The 16,646-nt window shown below is 50.1% G+C and overlaps 4 protein-coding genes across 4 annotated transcripts; 2 read left to right on the top strand and 2 right to left on the bottom strand.

Moving 5' to 3' along the window:
- Window positions 1–2,340: 2,340 nt before the first annotated feature.
- Window positions 2,341–3,038, bottom strand: GCG54_00010297 (uncharacterized protein; the record flags this gene model as incomplete). The annotated part of the gene is made up of 2 exons (XM_045410223.1): window positions 2,341–2,434; window positions 2,485–3,038. The coding sequence occupies 2 exons, from the start codon at window positions 3,036–3,038 to the stop codon at window positions 2,341–2,343; spliced, it is 648 nt and encodes a 215-aa protein (XP_045260178.1).
- Window positions 3,039–5,184: 2,146 nt separating this feature from the next.
- GCG54_00010296 (uncharacterized protein) lies at window positions 5,185–7,569 on the top strand (the record flags this gene model as incomplete). Its single annotated transcript, XM_045410222.1, is given in 3 exon segments — window positions 5,185–5,440; window positions 6,618–6,645; window positions 6,660–7,569. 3 exon segments carry the CDS (start codon window positions 5,185–5,187, stop codon window positions 7,567–7,569), a joined length of 1,194 nt encoding a protein of 397 aa, XP_045260177.1.
- Window positions 7,570–10,483: 2,914 nt separating this feature from the next.
- Window positions 10,484–12,494, top strand: GCG54_00010295 (Siderophore iron transporter mirB; the record flags this gene model as incomplete). The annotated part of the gene is made up of 5 exons (XM_045410221.1): window positions 10,484–10,710; window positions 10,764–11,377; window positions 11,430–11,682; window positions 11,741–11,863; window positions 11,924–12,494. 5 exons carry the CDS (start codon window positions 10,484–10,486, stop codon window positions 12,492–12,494), a joined length of 1,788 nt encoding a protein of 595 aa, XP_045260176.1.
- A 215-nt stretch (window positions 12,495–12,709) lies between these two features.
- Window positions 12,710–14,897, bottom strand: GCG54_00010294 (FAD-linked oxidoreductase patO; the record flags this gene model as incomplete). Its single annotated transcript, XM_045410220.1, has 4 exons — window positions 12,710–13,810; window positions 13,883–14,294; window positions 14,346–14,733; window positions 14,825–14,897. 4 exons carry the CDS (start codon window positions 14,895–14,897, stop codon window positions 12,710–12,712), a joined length of 1,974 nt encoding a protein of 657 aa, XP_045260175.1.
- Between the last annotated feature and the right edge of the window lie 1,749 nt (window positions 14,898–16,646).

Below are 16,646 nucleotides of genomic sequence, written 5' to 3'. Positions count from 1 at the left end.
TAAGATATTAGTATTAATAAGGTGAAGTCTCTTATATAGAGATAGTATTAATATAAGAGGTAAGGGGGTAAGAGTAATATTATTAAAGTCTTTATCTAATAGAGGAGAGATCTTATAGATATTATAGCTATTTTAGTATTATTAGAGTGTGATTTATATAGTCTAAAAGCTTAAAGTAATATATTAAAGTAAGTGCTCTTATTTAGTAGTAGTAATAAGAACGCTAAATAGCTATAAAGCTCTTTTTATATTATATTATTAGTAACTTTAGAAGGAGGCGTTAGCTTAGCCCTATATAACCTTAATGAGGAAGTAGCTATAGTACTAAATCTAGCTTAATTAACCTCTACCTTACCTCTATAATAACTACTCTTTAACTATATACCTCTAGTTACCTATAATGATATAAGGTAGGTTATTAATTATAGGATTTAGAGGGGTACTAATAGTGAGGGTAGCTATAACTTAGGTTAAGATTTAAGTGTAAGGGGCGCTTAAAAGCATATATACGTTAGTAGCAGATAAGGAGGTAGTAGTAGCAGTTAATATTATAAGAAGTATAAATATATAGGTATAAATAATAAGGAAGATATAGGATAATAAATATCTTTTGTAAAAGATAGCTAATTATAATGCTTTTTATACTATTTAAACTACTATAATAATTTTTACCCCCTTAGAAAGTTTTAAAAAGATTTCTTAAAGTTTAGTATTTTAAGGGTAGTTTATAAAGTATTAATTAGATATAGAGATATTATAATATTAGTAATAGTGTCATATTTTAGTAACTGCACATACTAGAATAAATAGGGCGCTAACCGATCTATAGCCTCCTATTAGTTAGATCTATTTATAAATAAGATATTAAGTCTAATAATTTAATTAAGGGGTAATAAATTGCTTACTTAGGTGGTGGCGATAGCGTCAACTTGGCTGATTAGCTTGTATTACTTGCTAAGTGACTTGCACTTGCGGCAGCGCTGGATCTGAGGCTTTTCAACAATCGACTCGCATGCATCTCATCATTGAACAAACCACACGCATGTTCGTCTATCGGAGTCTCGGAGAACGCCCTGAGGCACCGCATATGGATGTGATCCTCCGGATAGTCGCAGACTTGAACCTGAACTAAGCGGTGTCTAAAACAAAAGGAACTCTTAGGCTATTCTCTCGAATCCTATGTAGGTGCTCCGACACACGCACACGTAATGGAGATGCTCAATCGGTGCTCAAGTGTCTGAGCTAACCAGTAGAGCGTAAGCAAAGAGCTGTGATCACAGGGGAGTAAATGTCCGGTTACAAGAAGCGTGCGTCAACCTTGCACAGTTGTGGACATGTAGACCGGTCTCTGCGGGGGGTTGCAATACGTCGATTTGCCCTTCTTGGCGGCGGTTGAAACTGGGAAGTAATTCAAGACATGATATAACGGAAATTCTCAGGCGAGCAAATAAGTGCTTTGCGTAAGCACTAGGGTTCATTGCTGCTTGGCCACGTTTGTGAATGTGGACCAAAACCTGCCCTGATCGGATACTTCGAAGCCAATGGGAAAACGGCTTTTGGATGTCTCAAAGCCCACAGTGCTCGGCGGTTCACCGGTTTAACTTACTCAGCTGGCACTTGTGCGTTTTTGAATCGGTTTGAAGTCATCGTCTCACGTAAGATTCATCACTGAAGCACCAGGAAGGATTATCGAAGGGATACGACTCCAAGTCGACGTAGGATCGCGTCACGATCTCTAACAAAGTTCTGCTATTCGGATGGACGGTGGTTGCAAGCCAACCGCAAGGACAACGACGCCGATTACAATGAAATGGGAGTAGCAGCAACGACGGTATAAACAGTACTTAAGGTAATCAGAAAAATCATAGTAAAGACAATTATATGAGGTATGTGTAAGATGTACATAGTTTTCAGGTAGTACTCTGCCGGGTATCGAAACTTCTCTGATAACGTCGATCAACAAGTCACAAACAAGTCATGTACAGTCTTAGAGACATTTACGCAATATAGTACGACGTGACAGCAATCCTGAAGAGCGAACGATCTGCATCACGAAACTGGAAATTCGAGCTCTCCCTGGAACATTCATGCGACTAGTCACGTAACGGGAAACTCCCAATCCCACAAACCTCCCTTGGAAGAAGGGCATGAAACCCTCTACACAGGTCGGCTCGATATTTCTCCCTGGTCTGAGTTGCTTTTAATACGTTTTTGGCATGCAGACAAGTAGCAAATTCTTTTTCTCTAAGTTTTTGTTTAATCAAGGTGATTTATGTAGGCCATGTTCAATAACTTGATGATTTTACTGCTTTTGTATCGTCACTGTTCATGCTCCATCAGTTAGACCCCAGACCGCAATTCCTGGCTCCCCTGAGCTGAGGCGATCACAGACTTAATGTGCAACTGGAAGTCCCCGTCCTGCTCGGCAAAGAAACTGCGACTGGGTTAGACTTTTCTCCTAGGAAGGCTTTCGGATCTGCTCACCTTCTAATCATGAAGTTGACTCTCTTGATGCTGGTCAGATCAAGAGGTGCAGTGTCGTTTTGGACTCTTCCACGGTATGTTGGGACAAAGTCCGCGATTGGCATAACGACCTTTTCGACGTCGCCCGTTGTGTGGTTGACCGCTGGAATCTGGAAATCATATTCCCAACTCACACCAGACTGCTCAACGCCGTTGATGGGAGGCGGAACAGTGTCCTTCAAGTTGAACGTGTACTTCTTGCCGTCAGAGTAGGGGACCTCTAGGGTGATGGTGTCGTAAGCTGAAATATCGATGCTGGGCCAGTCATCGACTGTTCGTTGGGAAGCAAAACCGGCACCGCCTAGTGTCGCATAATCCAGATTTCCGTGGAAGTTGACAATCGTCTCGATGAACGGGTTACCGACCGCGCCAGGCTCGATGATGTCCAGGAAGGAATGACTCGTCCCGTTGCGAACCGTGTCGTCAGAGGCGATCCATTCACTGGTGCTCCAGGGGCTAAAGAGGGGCGCTGAAGCCAGAGCGCGAAGCGCAAACGAGCCGATCGGAATATGCATCGTGGAGAACGAGGTTGTTTTGAGAAGTCGTGGATCTGTTGGGCGAGTAAGAGCAAACGAGTGACGGAATTGATCGACGAGCGCTGACTGCGATGTTCTGGAAAGGATGCGCGAGGGCGGAGTTGTCTTGTTTTTAACGTCCCCGGTTTCGCTTTCAATTGTCAGCGCCAAGCTGATCACTTATTCCTGGCGCCACCCGGAGCAATCCAACGTTCCGGTCCAGTTCATCGTGGGCTCATCTATTCTACAAACTCTATTTTGCGTTGTTCAACCCCGTGTCGTCGTTCAGCAAATTTGTGGGGTCCCCAATCAACGATGTCATGGATCTGGGATCTTCAGTCATGTCATCCAAGAACATTGCCGAGAGCCAAGCAGCCGGGCCTGCCGAGACTTCGATTGCCAGGGAAGTCAAAAAGCCACTTACCCCTAATACCGATACGTATGTTTAAGACAATTGACGTATGATTCAACGAAATCCTCTTCAACAGATAGCTGATGTCAATTACTTGGAACAGGTTCGCATTGGCTAAGGATCACGATCAGTTGGAACAGACCTTCAACTTTTGGTCAAATTTTTAGAACATCATCCCTGTGTGGGTAGTCAACCCGGGCCACATGACAAACCGCCTTCACGACAGCGTAATCCTCAAGCAGTGCACCCATCGCCTTCGAGGCTTTGCACTTGCAATGATGTTATCGCATCACGAAGGCAAATCTCACCATTCCACCTGTTTGTGCAAACCGGCAGATGCACACTGATTTGGTATCACTGAACAGTCATTCAAGATCTCAGCAGGAGGTGGTACCTGGCGTCGATGCAGATTCGAACTTGCGAACCGGCTAAGGAACACCCAAAGATCCTGACAGCAGAAGGATCGACGAGGCTCACGAGAAATGTAGCCGCTGTTGTTGTTGCGAAGTTGCAGGATGGCCAGAGAAGACGAAGCCATTTTGCGATAGCGCATGAAGTCTTGACCGAGGCGGTCTGCCATGCAGGTTGGGAAATAAGCATTCAAAAGCTCGCCCAAAACATGAACAGGCTGGATGGTTGGCTCCCTCAGTTGTGGATCAATGCCGGGGCAGGGAGACGCGTCGATCCAAAGATGCTCCAAGCTCGAGGAAAATGTTGGACGCGACCTGGAAGGCTCATTGTGGTCAAGAAACGGACGTTGAAATTCTCGGTGAGAGATCGACAGTCACCTCCCAAGTTCCGCCTGATCTACAGACACGTTAAATGAGCCGCTTCCAGCACGTGTCAGTCCGCCATAGCTTTCTGCTCTTCAAAGCTGTCGCAGAGCTCAGATCCCGGAGCGGTCTCCGTTGCCGGGATAACCATTTGTTCTCCACCTCAGGTTGCATTGGATCCGCTTCGCAATGTGAGAAGTGAAAATCCCATCCTGTGGAATCAATCCGGACGGCAATCATTGCCGCAGCTGGGCACCGAGTGGATTTGAGAACGGCCTTATCGGGGCTTCTCTTCCAGCTGGTGGTGATGTTCTTGGACGGGGTTACACCGCACTTGTCAGTGAAAATGCTGGATTCGGTCGTGATTCCCGTCCAGTTCCCTCAAGGTGATCACTCAATCAGTGGATAAACAGCTTGTGGTCCTGTCAATTGAGTCATGCTACCCAAGTTGGCGCGACCAGCTTGGTGCGCAAGTAAAACCACGACCACCATCCAAGATCCACCGAAATTTTCATCGCGATGCTTGCCAATTGCTGTCTCTTGAGGCAAAACTTGACGATGGACACCGCGTTCTGGTGGAAACGGCGCGATGTGGTCCGTTTGTGGATCTACCGCAAGGCTCTGATGCTTGATCATCCAATAACTCCCGAAGTGGATGAGGCTATTCTGTTTTGTACCCCTTGTCAGTTCACACAATTGCAGGGCTGGTTTGACTGATGCTGAGATCGACGTTGAGGTTTTCACTCCTTGGCTGATTTTAGAGCCCAAAGCGAGATAAGGCCAAACTCATGGGTCTTCAAGAAAGATCTTCGGTTTAGCTCCCCTCAAGGATGCTGAGCATGTTCCCCTAGTGCTGGGCCCCTATTTAATAGTTGATCAAGAACCCAACTTTTGACGATTCCGTCTTCTCCAAAGACTCTTTCTTCTGAATCCTAGCAAATCTCACCACAAACCCGCCAAAATGGTCAACTTCGCCGCTGCCGCTCTCGCCTGCTTGGCCATGACTCCTCTCATCGGAGCGTTCCCCACCAACTCGACCCTCCTGAAGGCTGCTCACCACAACGGTACTCACCACCACGTCGCCCGCTCCAACCTCAGCGCTGCCGAGCACTTCCTTGAGCCCATCAACGGAACCCACCACCACTTCACTAGATCCAACACCACTCTGCTGAGAGACTTCCACCACCACAACGGCACTCACCACTCCCCTGGCTTCCGTGAGTCTCCTCGACCAAAGACTTGGTTCTGAAACAATGATCTAACATGGGCATAGACAACTAAGATATTTCCGACATGTACGAGTTACGATGGCAGTGTTGAATCATCGCCACTCACACCGGCTATATGAGCGTGGATAGCTAGTCATGCTAGCAAGGGCTTCCCACCCTCTGGTCATCTGCAGGCTCGGTTCAGCTGGTTTTCAAGACTTCAGGACTATGCCGTTTTCAAGCTGTAAAGTGGCACGCAAGATTTGGATGCCCGAATGTAATTATGTCTATTAATAATGATGATGAGCGGTTTTCAACTTCCAAGAAACGCTCTGCGAGTCGCTTATCACCTAATGTTGCTTATAAGTCCGTATGTATCAGCTGTGCTCATGCGACTGCATTGTCTACTTCCTATGTGTTTGAATGAACTCGGCCTTGATACAAGGCGAAGAATTAGATACCGCAAGGACACCAGAGACGACGACGACGACGACGTCGAAAATAGCAAAGATAAATTCAATGAAAAATACAATAAAACATCCGGGACAAATACATCTAAACAACCAAATTTCGAGGAGTGCTGCCTGTATGTAACAGCAAGAATAGACAGTGACTGTTCTAAGTTTCCGCAACAATGACTTGTAGTGGTACACCGGTACATTACCTTACCCAATGTACGTCTGTCGAAGTATGACGCTGTAACCGTATGCCAGTACCGCTGCCAATTAAATACTTAGTGACGTTGAATTGAGAGTCGGTCTTACAGAAGTCCGGAAGAGCCAATCACCCGTGCGAAAAAAGCATAGGAGAAACCTAAAAAATACTACTGCTGATGGGCGGCTCGGGCTTACACGCCCTACAGCGAGCTCACACGCCCTACAGCGAGCTCACATGCCTTACACCGGGCTTACACGTTGAATCCGATTCGTCCCAAAATATAGTAAACTTACCATCTCCGGAATGTCTAGACTTATGGTGGTCTAACAAAGAATGACGCATGTCTAGCTCCCAGTTTGGACCAATTGGCAGGTGCGCCGAAGTCAATTTTGTGTCTTACTTGAGTTAGACCGGTGCTTCCGATGACAACATGGCAGGCTAACATAAATATTCGATGAGCCTCCCCGCATGCTGAGGAGACTGTTTGCTACATCAACGAACTCATCATGGGCTTATTTGGTACTTCTAGCTCCGAAAATATGTCTGAAATTCTCGTCGTCACTTCGGCCAGCGGCCGACAGAATGCCCACCTGTTGCCGCTCCTTGTATCATCCAAGCGCTTCAAGCTCCGACTTATATCGCATTCAGAGGCCTCAGCCGACAAACTTCGGACAAGGTATCCTGGTGCCGAAGTTGTCGTCGCCGACTTGGCCTCCGTCAATGCCTGTCGGGGGTTACTCCGTGGCGCTACTGCGGTCTACCACGCCGGCCCGAGCATTCACTCCCGCGAGCGGGAGATGGGATTCAACATGATCGATGCTGCTACTGCCGAGGCGCGCGAGCCCGGCAATCAGTTCCGTCACTTTGTGTACTCTAGCGTGTTGGGTACGCAGCACCGCAAGCTCATGCAGCACGACCTGAAGAGCTTCGTGGAGGAACGTTTGATGCTCAGCCCGATTCCGTGGACGATTCTGCAACCAACCAACTTCATGGATGCCTATCCGGTTGCACACCTTGCCAGCATGGAGAATCCGTCGATGGAACGACTCTGGAAACCCAATATGCCGAACAGCTTGATCGCCCTCAGAGACCTCGCTGAGGCTGCTGCCAAGGTGCTGACGGAACGCGAGAAGCACTTCTATGCGCAATACCCTTTGGCTAGTACCCTCCCCACTACGGATGCCGAGGTATTCGAAGCGATCAGTAAGAAGATTGGGAAGGAAGTTCAAGTAAACAAACCAACGTTTGAACAGGGGGTTGAGAATCTCTTGGCGTTGCTGTTTGGAGGAAACAGCATGCTCTGCGCCGAGGGGGATCTGAGACCTGATGTCACGAAAGACGAAGCGGAGAGACTCATTTTGTTCTACAACCGGTACAGCTTGGCTGGCAACCCAAATGTGTTGCGATGGCTTCTTGGACGTGAGCCTACTACAGTGGAGCAATGGGTGAAGCTCCAGCTTGACGAGGCAAAGCTCAAATAGGGAAGTGAATCATAAGCATTTACAGTATCAATCGAAATTGATATTATACGCTGGCCGAAAGCTTTAGGCTCAGTTTGATGCGATCCAAATGGTGTCGGTAGGCGTGCGTTGTGGAATAATCTCTCGCCTATCACAATGCAAGTAAAAAGAAAAATATTCATTTCCTTAGCATATCCACGCAGAAACTCAGTTTAAACATGTTCATCATGATCTAGAGCTCTATGTCTGGAGTTTTCACATATCCAGCGCAGTTTGAGATACTCGTTATACTTCCGATCCGTCGAGAACGTGGCTGCAGTCCACATGAATGTTTAACTCAGTCACCAGTGGATCTCCAATGTGTCTTCAGGAACCCCACCGGGGAGCTGGCACACATGCGGCAATACCAATCTCTATCACGCGATCTGGTATCGTTGAGAACTTCATCGATAAGTCTCCCATACCTGGTAGTATATACTCTGCAGGCTAGGTCTTAAGCGCTTCGCCCCTTCGATCCCATTTACCCAATCAATCGAACTAGAAAACCTGATTAGATGCTTATCAACTAGCAGTAATGAGACTTTTGCGATCTGTATTTATAAGTAGTCACCGTTTGCGCGGCATAACTTCAAAGTTGACGGTTCATGGCTATTGGAATTACTCCGACATCGCAACTGACGTCCCTCCATTGCTTGGCCGGACCCCCGTCTTGAATCGTTTGAGCTGCGTAAGTTTGGTTGTGACACTTGATGACCACTGTGTAATCTCCGAGATGCCAGCTTTCCTTCATTCATGGCCCATGTCCGTAACCCGTATGCCCGTTGGCACAGCCTCAGCGGCGATCCACGGAAATTAGTCCAATCGCATCACATGGATTGTCAACTGTTCGCAACCAACAGATACGGCAGATATCATTGGACGGTCAACCCAAGAGAATAGCGGCGAAATTTTCCGCACATCAAAGGTCTCAAGTTACGTCGGGGCTGACATGAATTGCTAGGAGCACCACATAAACCTCAACATTGAGACTCCTTTTCTCACCGTCCATTAGAGATTCCAAACACCATTACACTACACGCTCGACAGGATTACTTTGAAAGTGTATCTTCCCTTCGGATTGATGCTCATGCACAACATATGCTATCAATGACATTGCGAAAAAGGCCACAGGAACGATATGTCATGATCTAAACGATCGACCTTTCGTGTAGGCGTTGAAGTAGGTCGGGTTTGTCCAAAACATCATCGATTAGTCAGATGTTTGAACGGCTACTCGTAGATATCCGAGGCTAGTGGCAACAACCTGTCGAGTACATCACCAACACCCAGAGGACTTTTCGTGGGTCTCAATCTTTCGGATTTTCCGACTCTCACGATTTCTCACAGTTAGCATTCAGAAGTGTCGCGTGTGGCATGGCTCGCGCCGCGTGGCGGCAGGCGAGGTAAGTTATGGGAACTCTGGGCCTCTGGTGGGTCAGCATAGGTGCCACAGAGAGTTTCCAAGTTCCGGGCGCAGCAAAGATCAACAGCTCGGTCCACCGAATTTCCGATGCCTCTCGCGAAAGTACGGCCACAGTACCGGTTGTCGGGTTTGCACGTCGTAGACACAGTTCAGGCTCTCGTGCCGTGTACGATCGAGGTCCGGAATGTTCAGTTTTCGAGCGCGGGAACACGAGACTGGAATATTGGTTGGTGCTGAAGTTGACACAGCCATGATCGGAGTCATGTAGTTGTTGGAACTGGTTGCGCAAGGGACAATGCGCCGACCCTGGTCATCGGCATCCTTCCATTACCGTAATATCCGACATGTCTATTTACGGCCCTTCCCACTCCCGTCTCGGATGCAACCTGCTGCCCGTCATTCACGCCGGCGACATTGCCTTCTCAGCCTTTCAGTGGCGAGAGAATGCAAGTTTCAGTTGAGGGAATAACCTGAAGACATGTTCAAATGATTCCATGCTCGGTCTATCGGACAACTGTCACCCTCGGTCTCGCTACGGTTTTCGATCACAGCTGCAGTAAGAGCCGGTAGCCGGACAAGCTAGCTAGCTCGCCGGTCGAACTCCCGGCTTCCCGTGCCGCGACTAGACGACAACGAACGCCGAAGCTAGAGGATAGTGAGCCCACTCCAACCAACAGCAACCCATCCTGCAGTGATGACGCATCGCTTTGTCTTTCAGACCAAGACCCAGCAACTTCACATCGACCCCCCCGCCGCATCCGATCTGGACATCATCCCCATCTTTCAGCTTGAGAAGCAACCGCGAGAAATTTCTCTGCCACCGAAATCAGGGAGCCCCTTGATTCATCACTGACTAAAAGAGGAACCAAAAGTGGACAACCCCCCACACAATACCTTGTCAGATCATCTGATAACGGTCCTCTTCGAGAGGGTGACATCGCCGTGGCACCTCGTCGGGGCCCCGAATATCGGACATGGCCTCCGTTTGGTTCACCAATTTTTTTCGACGGGGCCCCGGATCCATCGCGGCCGCAATTCCCCGGCTCGTAATTGGCGGTGCGGCACAACCGGCCGGTACCTCCAACGCCGTAACCGAGCCATTTTCATTTAGTCCTCACAGGTGCGAGGTGTACATAGATCTTTTGGACGAATCATATTGAGTCTTTTCTGAACTCCATCGATGAATCCGCGGGCCTACCCACCCCGAAAAGCAGGTGTTTGTGTAGGAATGAATGACGATCCTGCGACGTGGGTCGGCCGGATCAGCGATTTGAGTCGCGAACGATGGAAAAGCCCGCGGTACGAGATAAAATATAAATCGGCTGAACTCTGCCCTGCCGAAGAGGGCCGATCCCGTGTCCCCTTTCCTTCTTTGGTCACGCCCTTTGGTTTCCCTTACGCGCTTGGTTCAGGTTACCCCCTTGTCACCGCGTGTAGCAAAGTCTTGCAGCCACGTGCGATCTTCAAGTCAACATGGCTGCCATCCAACCTTCGCCGCCTCGCACGGCCGAGCAGGGCCACGCTGCATCTGAGAGCGACATAGAAAAGACGACTGGTCAGAATGTGGTCGACATCCATGCCGACCCCTTGAAGACTGAGGGAGATGACGCCAGTTCCGAACACAAGCAGGAGGGTGTCAAGAAGGTCGAGGCCATCACTACAGTATGGTCAACGAAGATGCTCTGGGTTGTCTTCGTCTTGTATGTTGAGGTCATCCGGGATTGATGTTGAGAGACTAACGCTAGAGTCCTAGGCTATACCTAGTTGCATTTGTCGACAACCTTCTTCAGTCTGTCCAGAGTAACTTGACGCCCTACGTCACCTCCGCCTTCGGCCAGCATGGACTCCTGTCTACGACAAGCATCATCTCTACGATTCTGGGTGGTGTCTCGAAGCTCACCATCGCCAAGATCATCGATATCCGCGGCCGTACCGAAGGTTTCTCCTGGATGGTCCTCCTCATTAGCATCGGTATGATCATGAAGGCCACCTGCAAGAACGTCGAAACATACGCCGCCGCGCAGACCATCTTCTGGGTTGGCCACATCGGCTTGCAGTACATCGTCACGGTCTACCTTTCCGACATGACGTCCCTGAAGAACCGAATGATCATGATTGGTATCAACGGAACCCCGCTCATTGCGACGACCTTTGCCGGCCCGAAGATTTCGCAGCTGTTCTACGACAACGTCAACTTCCGCTGGGCTTTCGGCGCGTTTGCCATCATTCTCGTTGGCATTTGCATTCCCGTCGCGGTGATCTTCCTTATGAGTGAGATCAAGGCCAAGAAGATGGGTCTGATCCCTCCTAAGGTGAAGACGCGCAGCACATGGGAGTCTGTTAAGCACTATTTCATTGAATTCGACAGTAAGTCTCCCGTACGATGCAAATAGGGATGCACTCTAACAATTTGTTCTAGTCGTTGGTTTGCTTTTGGCTTCCGGCGGATGGTCTATGCTTCTGTTGCCATTCAGTCTCGTCAGCTACACCTCCCATAGCTGGGCAAGCCCGACGATCATCTGCCTCATCGTCTTCGGTGTGGTGGGCTTGGTCCTTTTCGCCGTTTGGGAGAAGTGGTTCGCGACCGTCTGTCTGTTCCCTTACCACTTCCTGAAGGACCGCACCGTCCTCGGCGCCTGCTTGGTGTATGGTATCATGTTTGCCTCGATTTAGTATGTCCTAATACTGCTGAAGCCTCTCTATGCTGCATCATATCTAACCGTTTCATAGCTGCTGGGATTCGTACTACCAGTCCTACCTCCAGGTTGCGCACAACCAGGACATCACCAGCTCGGGCTACATCTTGAACACATTCAGCCTGACCTCGGCTATCTTCTCGCCTCTGATCGGACTGTGAGTCTTATCCAAATCATGGCCTGAGTGGCCTGAGTGAATACACTGACATCAACCTAGTCTCATCCGCTACACCGGAAAGTTCAAGTGGACTGCTATGGCCGGCATCCCCATCTGCGTTCTCGGTACCGCTCTTCTTATCTACTTCCGTCATCCAGGAACAAAGGTCGGCTACCTCGTCATGTGTCAAATCTTCAACGGTGTTGCCAGCGGTATTTGGGCCAGTACCTCCCAGCTTGCCGTCATGTCTTCCGTCACTCACCAGCAAGTCGCTATTGGTCTGGCTCTGCACGGTCTCTTCGGTTCCATCGGCGCCGCCATTGGCCTCGCCATCGCGGGTGGTATCTGGAACAACGTCCTCGAGAACAACATCTACAAGAACCTGCCTGCCGACAGCAAGGACCTCACGGCCAAGATCTTCGGCGATCTTACTACTCAGTTGTCGTACCCCATGGGCAGCCCTATCCGCGAGGCTATCATCGCCGCGTACGCCGACGTGCAGAGGAAGATGGTCATTGCTGGTTGTGCGTTCATCCCTCTCATCTTTGTGTCCTTGGTCATTTGGCGTAACATCGATGTCAAGACTGTGGAGGAGAAGAAGGGCAAGCAGACCAAGGGAACCGTGTGGTAAGAACTACACGTAGTGATGATGGGCACTTGTAGCGAACAAAAAGCTTCAAGAGATGTTCAATTCGTCTCTACTATTACATCGCATACTCTGAATAAATCTAGACTACTGTACCCAAACCGCTATCTATACAACCGCATGTGCAAGTTTGCTCGGGTGTAGACTAGTTCCGAAGTGGCCTGGGAGAGCACTCTACTGCTCTAGGACAGAGCCAATTTCTACTTGGGGCAGAGGCGTCCATTCTGCGTCGGGTAGTACTCAATCTGGTCTGCGATGTACCAGTCCTCCGCGCCAACCGCAGTAGCAGCATAAAAGACGCCCCAAGGGTCATACTTCTGCTTAAGTTGATATAAGTAGTCGTAGTTGCTGCCATAATACGCTTGCTGTAAGTCTGGCTCATTGATATCCGCCTCATTCAGGTATGTTCCCGAACCAGGACTAGCATCTCGCCATGGTTGCAGCTGTTCAACCAGCTTCTTGCTTGCGGCAGCAATCTCGTCAGGCGTAGCTTCCAGATCCCAGGCAGCCCCCAGCATGACGAAGGCAAGAGTGTCTCGGAAGGCAGGGTTGACAGCATTGGTCTGGTTGAGGGAAGGGTTCGCACCCGTCTTGATGTTATAACCCATAACGCGACCACCGTCCTCGGCGGTTTGTCGAAGTGCCTTCGTCTGGGCTGCCAGCTTCACCGGGTCCTCCCAGTTGGATCGCGGAAAGATACGAGACGCGGTATGGAAGTTCCATACGCCGACGAACTCCCCATCGACAGTCCACGTGCTCAGGACTGCATCGCGCACGCCATTAAACTCGGTGTAGTTGATGTCCGAGACGGGAATATGAAGCGATGAAAGGTTACCAAACAGCGGAGCGGAGACGGACTTCAGCTTGTCAGCGCTCATGTCGATGCCGAGCTGAGGCAACATGGAGAAGGTGCAGTCCGTCTCTTTGGTGCAAACAAGAGACCAGTAGCTGAACATGCCGGCATCAGCATACTCCGGGAACACTGCGAAGACGGCATCGACACCGGACCAAAAGGTCTCCGTGGATACGTTGCCGCCGGTGTTGAAGCTATAGGTCAGGGAGGTGATGGGTGTCTTTGGATAGGCACGGATGACGAGGGACGTAACGATGCCCCAAGTGCTGCCTCCGCCGCCACGGAGAGCGAAGAAGAGGTCCGGGTAGTTGTTCTCATCGACAGATACGAAACGACCATTGGGGAGCACAACCTCCATCGATAGGACCTGATCGGCTCCAGCGCCGTACGAGGATATCAAGGGGCCATTACCTCCACCTGCTACATAGCCACCGCCAACTCCAATGGTCTTCTCGGCCGGTCAGTATGCGAATGTCTTCAAGTATATGCTATTGCCGATGAACGGGGAAAGGAAGCTTACGCGAGCGATACCACCAACTACCTGCAAGCCCTCCTTATCCGCAGCATCGTAGTAGTCGAGCATGGTGACTCCGGAGCCAATCTTGAAGGCCGGACCTTGGTAGCCGGAAGCGCCGTGTTTGAAGCTTGCACCGAGGTACTGGATTCCTTGAAGATGATGAGTCCAGACAGATAGAGCGCCGGCGCCAGCCGACTTGCCGCTGAAGTCATGACCCTTGTTCTTGACAATCAGTCTTAGATTGAGGTTGCGCGCGAAGTTTACCGCGAGCTGGATTTGAGCAACGTTGGTCGCATTCAGGACATAAGTCGGATGTCCGCCTTGGGTGCAAGTGGCGTTTGACCGCGTCAAACTCGGGGGGAGACAGCTCACGCCCTCGTACAGAGGAAAGTCCAGGCCAGTAGGCTCAGACGCCCTAGCATCTTCAGCGAAAGGTTTTGATACGGTGGGGTAACGAGTAACTTACTGGTACGAGGGACTTGCCCATTTCGCCGTGATTTCGGCACATTTGGCCTCGTCGTATTGCGGCCAGTCCTTGTAACATACAGCCGCCGATGGGGTACCGTCCACGAGCGCCGATCCCGTCAATAGATCGAATAGAGACCATGTGGTTGATGAAGGCCAGGCGCTGTCCCCTGGGAAGACCTTACATGAGCGGGCAGCTCTCTTGCCGGTCATATCGCCCTCGTTCCCGAAGTCAAATACGCTCGCATCGCCGATGCCGTAGCTGGTCAAGTTGGCGAGGACACCGTCGGTGAGCTGCGACGTCTCGAAGTCGAGATAGTCAATGTCTGAAGCTGCAGCATTTGCCGCGATCACCTCGGCTGCGGGGGCAATTGTGTCGTTGAAGATGGCTACGAGGTATGAGCAGGTGCTGACTTTATGGTTCTGGAGCTTCCGAATGTTCGAGCGCATGGAATTCATGAGGAGAAAAGGCACACGTACCATCACTGTTTGCAGATTGAGCCGCAGCTAGACATATGACCGACAAAGCGGCGAAGATGCCAGTCGTTGACATTACTGCGGAGGAGTCAAATGGTACAGATGACAACCATGGACTACGGAGGGTGACGGCGGATGAAGTGTTACAGCAGGAAAAGGATGGCCGAGGGAGCAAAGAAAACATCCAGACCGTCTAAACTCATGATCTTTATGAGCGATTTCCCCCTTGTAATGTGGTATGCAGAAACGGTGGCGACCTGGGATGATTCTCAATTCGATCTCCACCGACTGTTCATGGCCGGAGACTCTCTCCGGAAACAGAATCGGGGCCCCGCTCCACTCCGAGGACCTGCCGGCGGATCGGCTAACTGTTGCGGCCCGGGACAATTAAGCCGTCGACTGGCCGGCCTTCTGGTCCGGACGCCACTTGGACACTTTGGCCCCCGAGTCTGTATTCTTGATAACAGCAGGTTTGTTGGTTTTCCTTCAAAAATGCCGTCTTCTTTCGGCTCATGATTATGTGGAAGACGAAAGGGACTTTGCAGGCGTGCGCTGGCCGGAGATTGCTTTCCTGTACTGCGCCGCCGGCGTGCATGCTCGGCAGCGATGTTTCTGCAGGAATCCTCCACTAAACTGGTCTTGCTGACACTCTGCAGCATCGATGCCTCTTCCAATCCCGGTCGAAGAAGATCTAGGCAAGCAGCGACGAATAGCGGACCAGATGAGCGGTGGGGCCGGTCGCTCGAGTTTCCTCTTGCGGCGCGGGCCGAGGAGGAATCGGATGAGGTCGATTTTGCCGCCACTGATGAGGGGATTGAACCACGCGGGAAATCTTGGGTCAGTATTGCGTTGGAGAACAGAGTCGATTCTATTCCGCGATCGAAACTGAGCGGTCTGGGCTGGAAGGATGAAGCGATTTTGACGAAATGGACGCGACAACCGCGTTGCTCAATTGGCACCTCTGGAAGAATCCCCACGACTTGTCTATGTTTTTCTGTTAGACAGGGCGCCGTCGGGGTCTATATACTTGACTCCTTGGTCTGATAACAATACTCAATGAATGCATACGATGATGTTGACGTCCATAGAGAATGTGGTGTTGTCGGAGACGAGGCTGGTCCGTAATTGACTCTCACCCTATGAAACCCAATGCCATGCAAGTAGTGACAATAACTATGAGACCACCTACTGAACTGTGTCAAAGCGATTGTATTCTTGTATTTCTGTCGTTATCACTGCTATTCCCTCTGCTAGCAGCGTCAGTCGTCTCTACATCCTCTAGTCGCTGCTTTCACTTGATTGATCTCCCGAGGCTCGATTGTGTTTCGAACATAGATAATTTAGTCCGCTTAGAACAGCCAAACAGGATCTGCACGATACACGTTGTATACTGGAGGAAACTTATGCAGTCTACCGGAACCAACTTCACCAACATAACCTTTGCACCGGGCCGCCCGGATCAAAAGCACCGAACTCGGATGCATGGGTCCTACCGGGGCGGGTCTGATCCGGCCCCCATCGGATCGAACCTTCGGAGACCATGTTTCGAGCCCAAGAGCAACCGTGCCCGACTGGAAACACCGCCTGAAGCACCTGAATTTAGTCACTCGGCACGAATAGTCGCTGTTTTCAGCGGGGTCTATTGAATGTTGCTGTCATCAGCATCACCACATTAGAGATAGAAACTTCACTAATTCGCATCAGCATCAGCTTTCGACGCAGGCCGATCCGCCGATAGCGCATGGACACTGGAAAGACTTGGGCTGTTCGTTTCTGGCGGGACCACAGTCGTTCTTAGTCCTAGCTCGGGATGATAGACAACCCC

The sequence above is a fragment of the Colletotrichum gloeosporioides genome (assembly GCF_011800055.1).
Source record: "Colletotrichum gloeosporioides strain Lc1 chromosome Unknown consensus_71, whole genome shotgun sequence".
NCBI lineage: Eukaryota > Fungi > Ascomycota > Sordariomycetes > Glomerellales > Glomerellaceae > Colletotrichum > Colletotrichum gloeosporioides.
The sequence above is the reverse complement of the archived record's forward strand: the minus strand, read 5'-3'. Positions and strand labels throughout refer to the sequence as shown.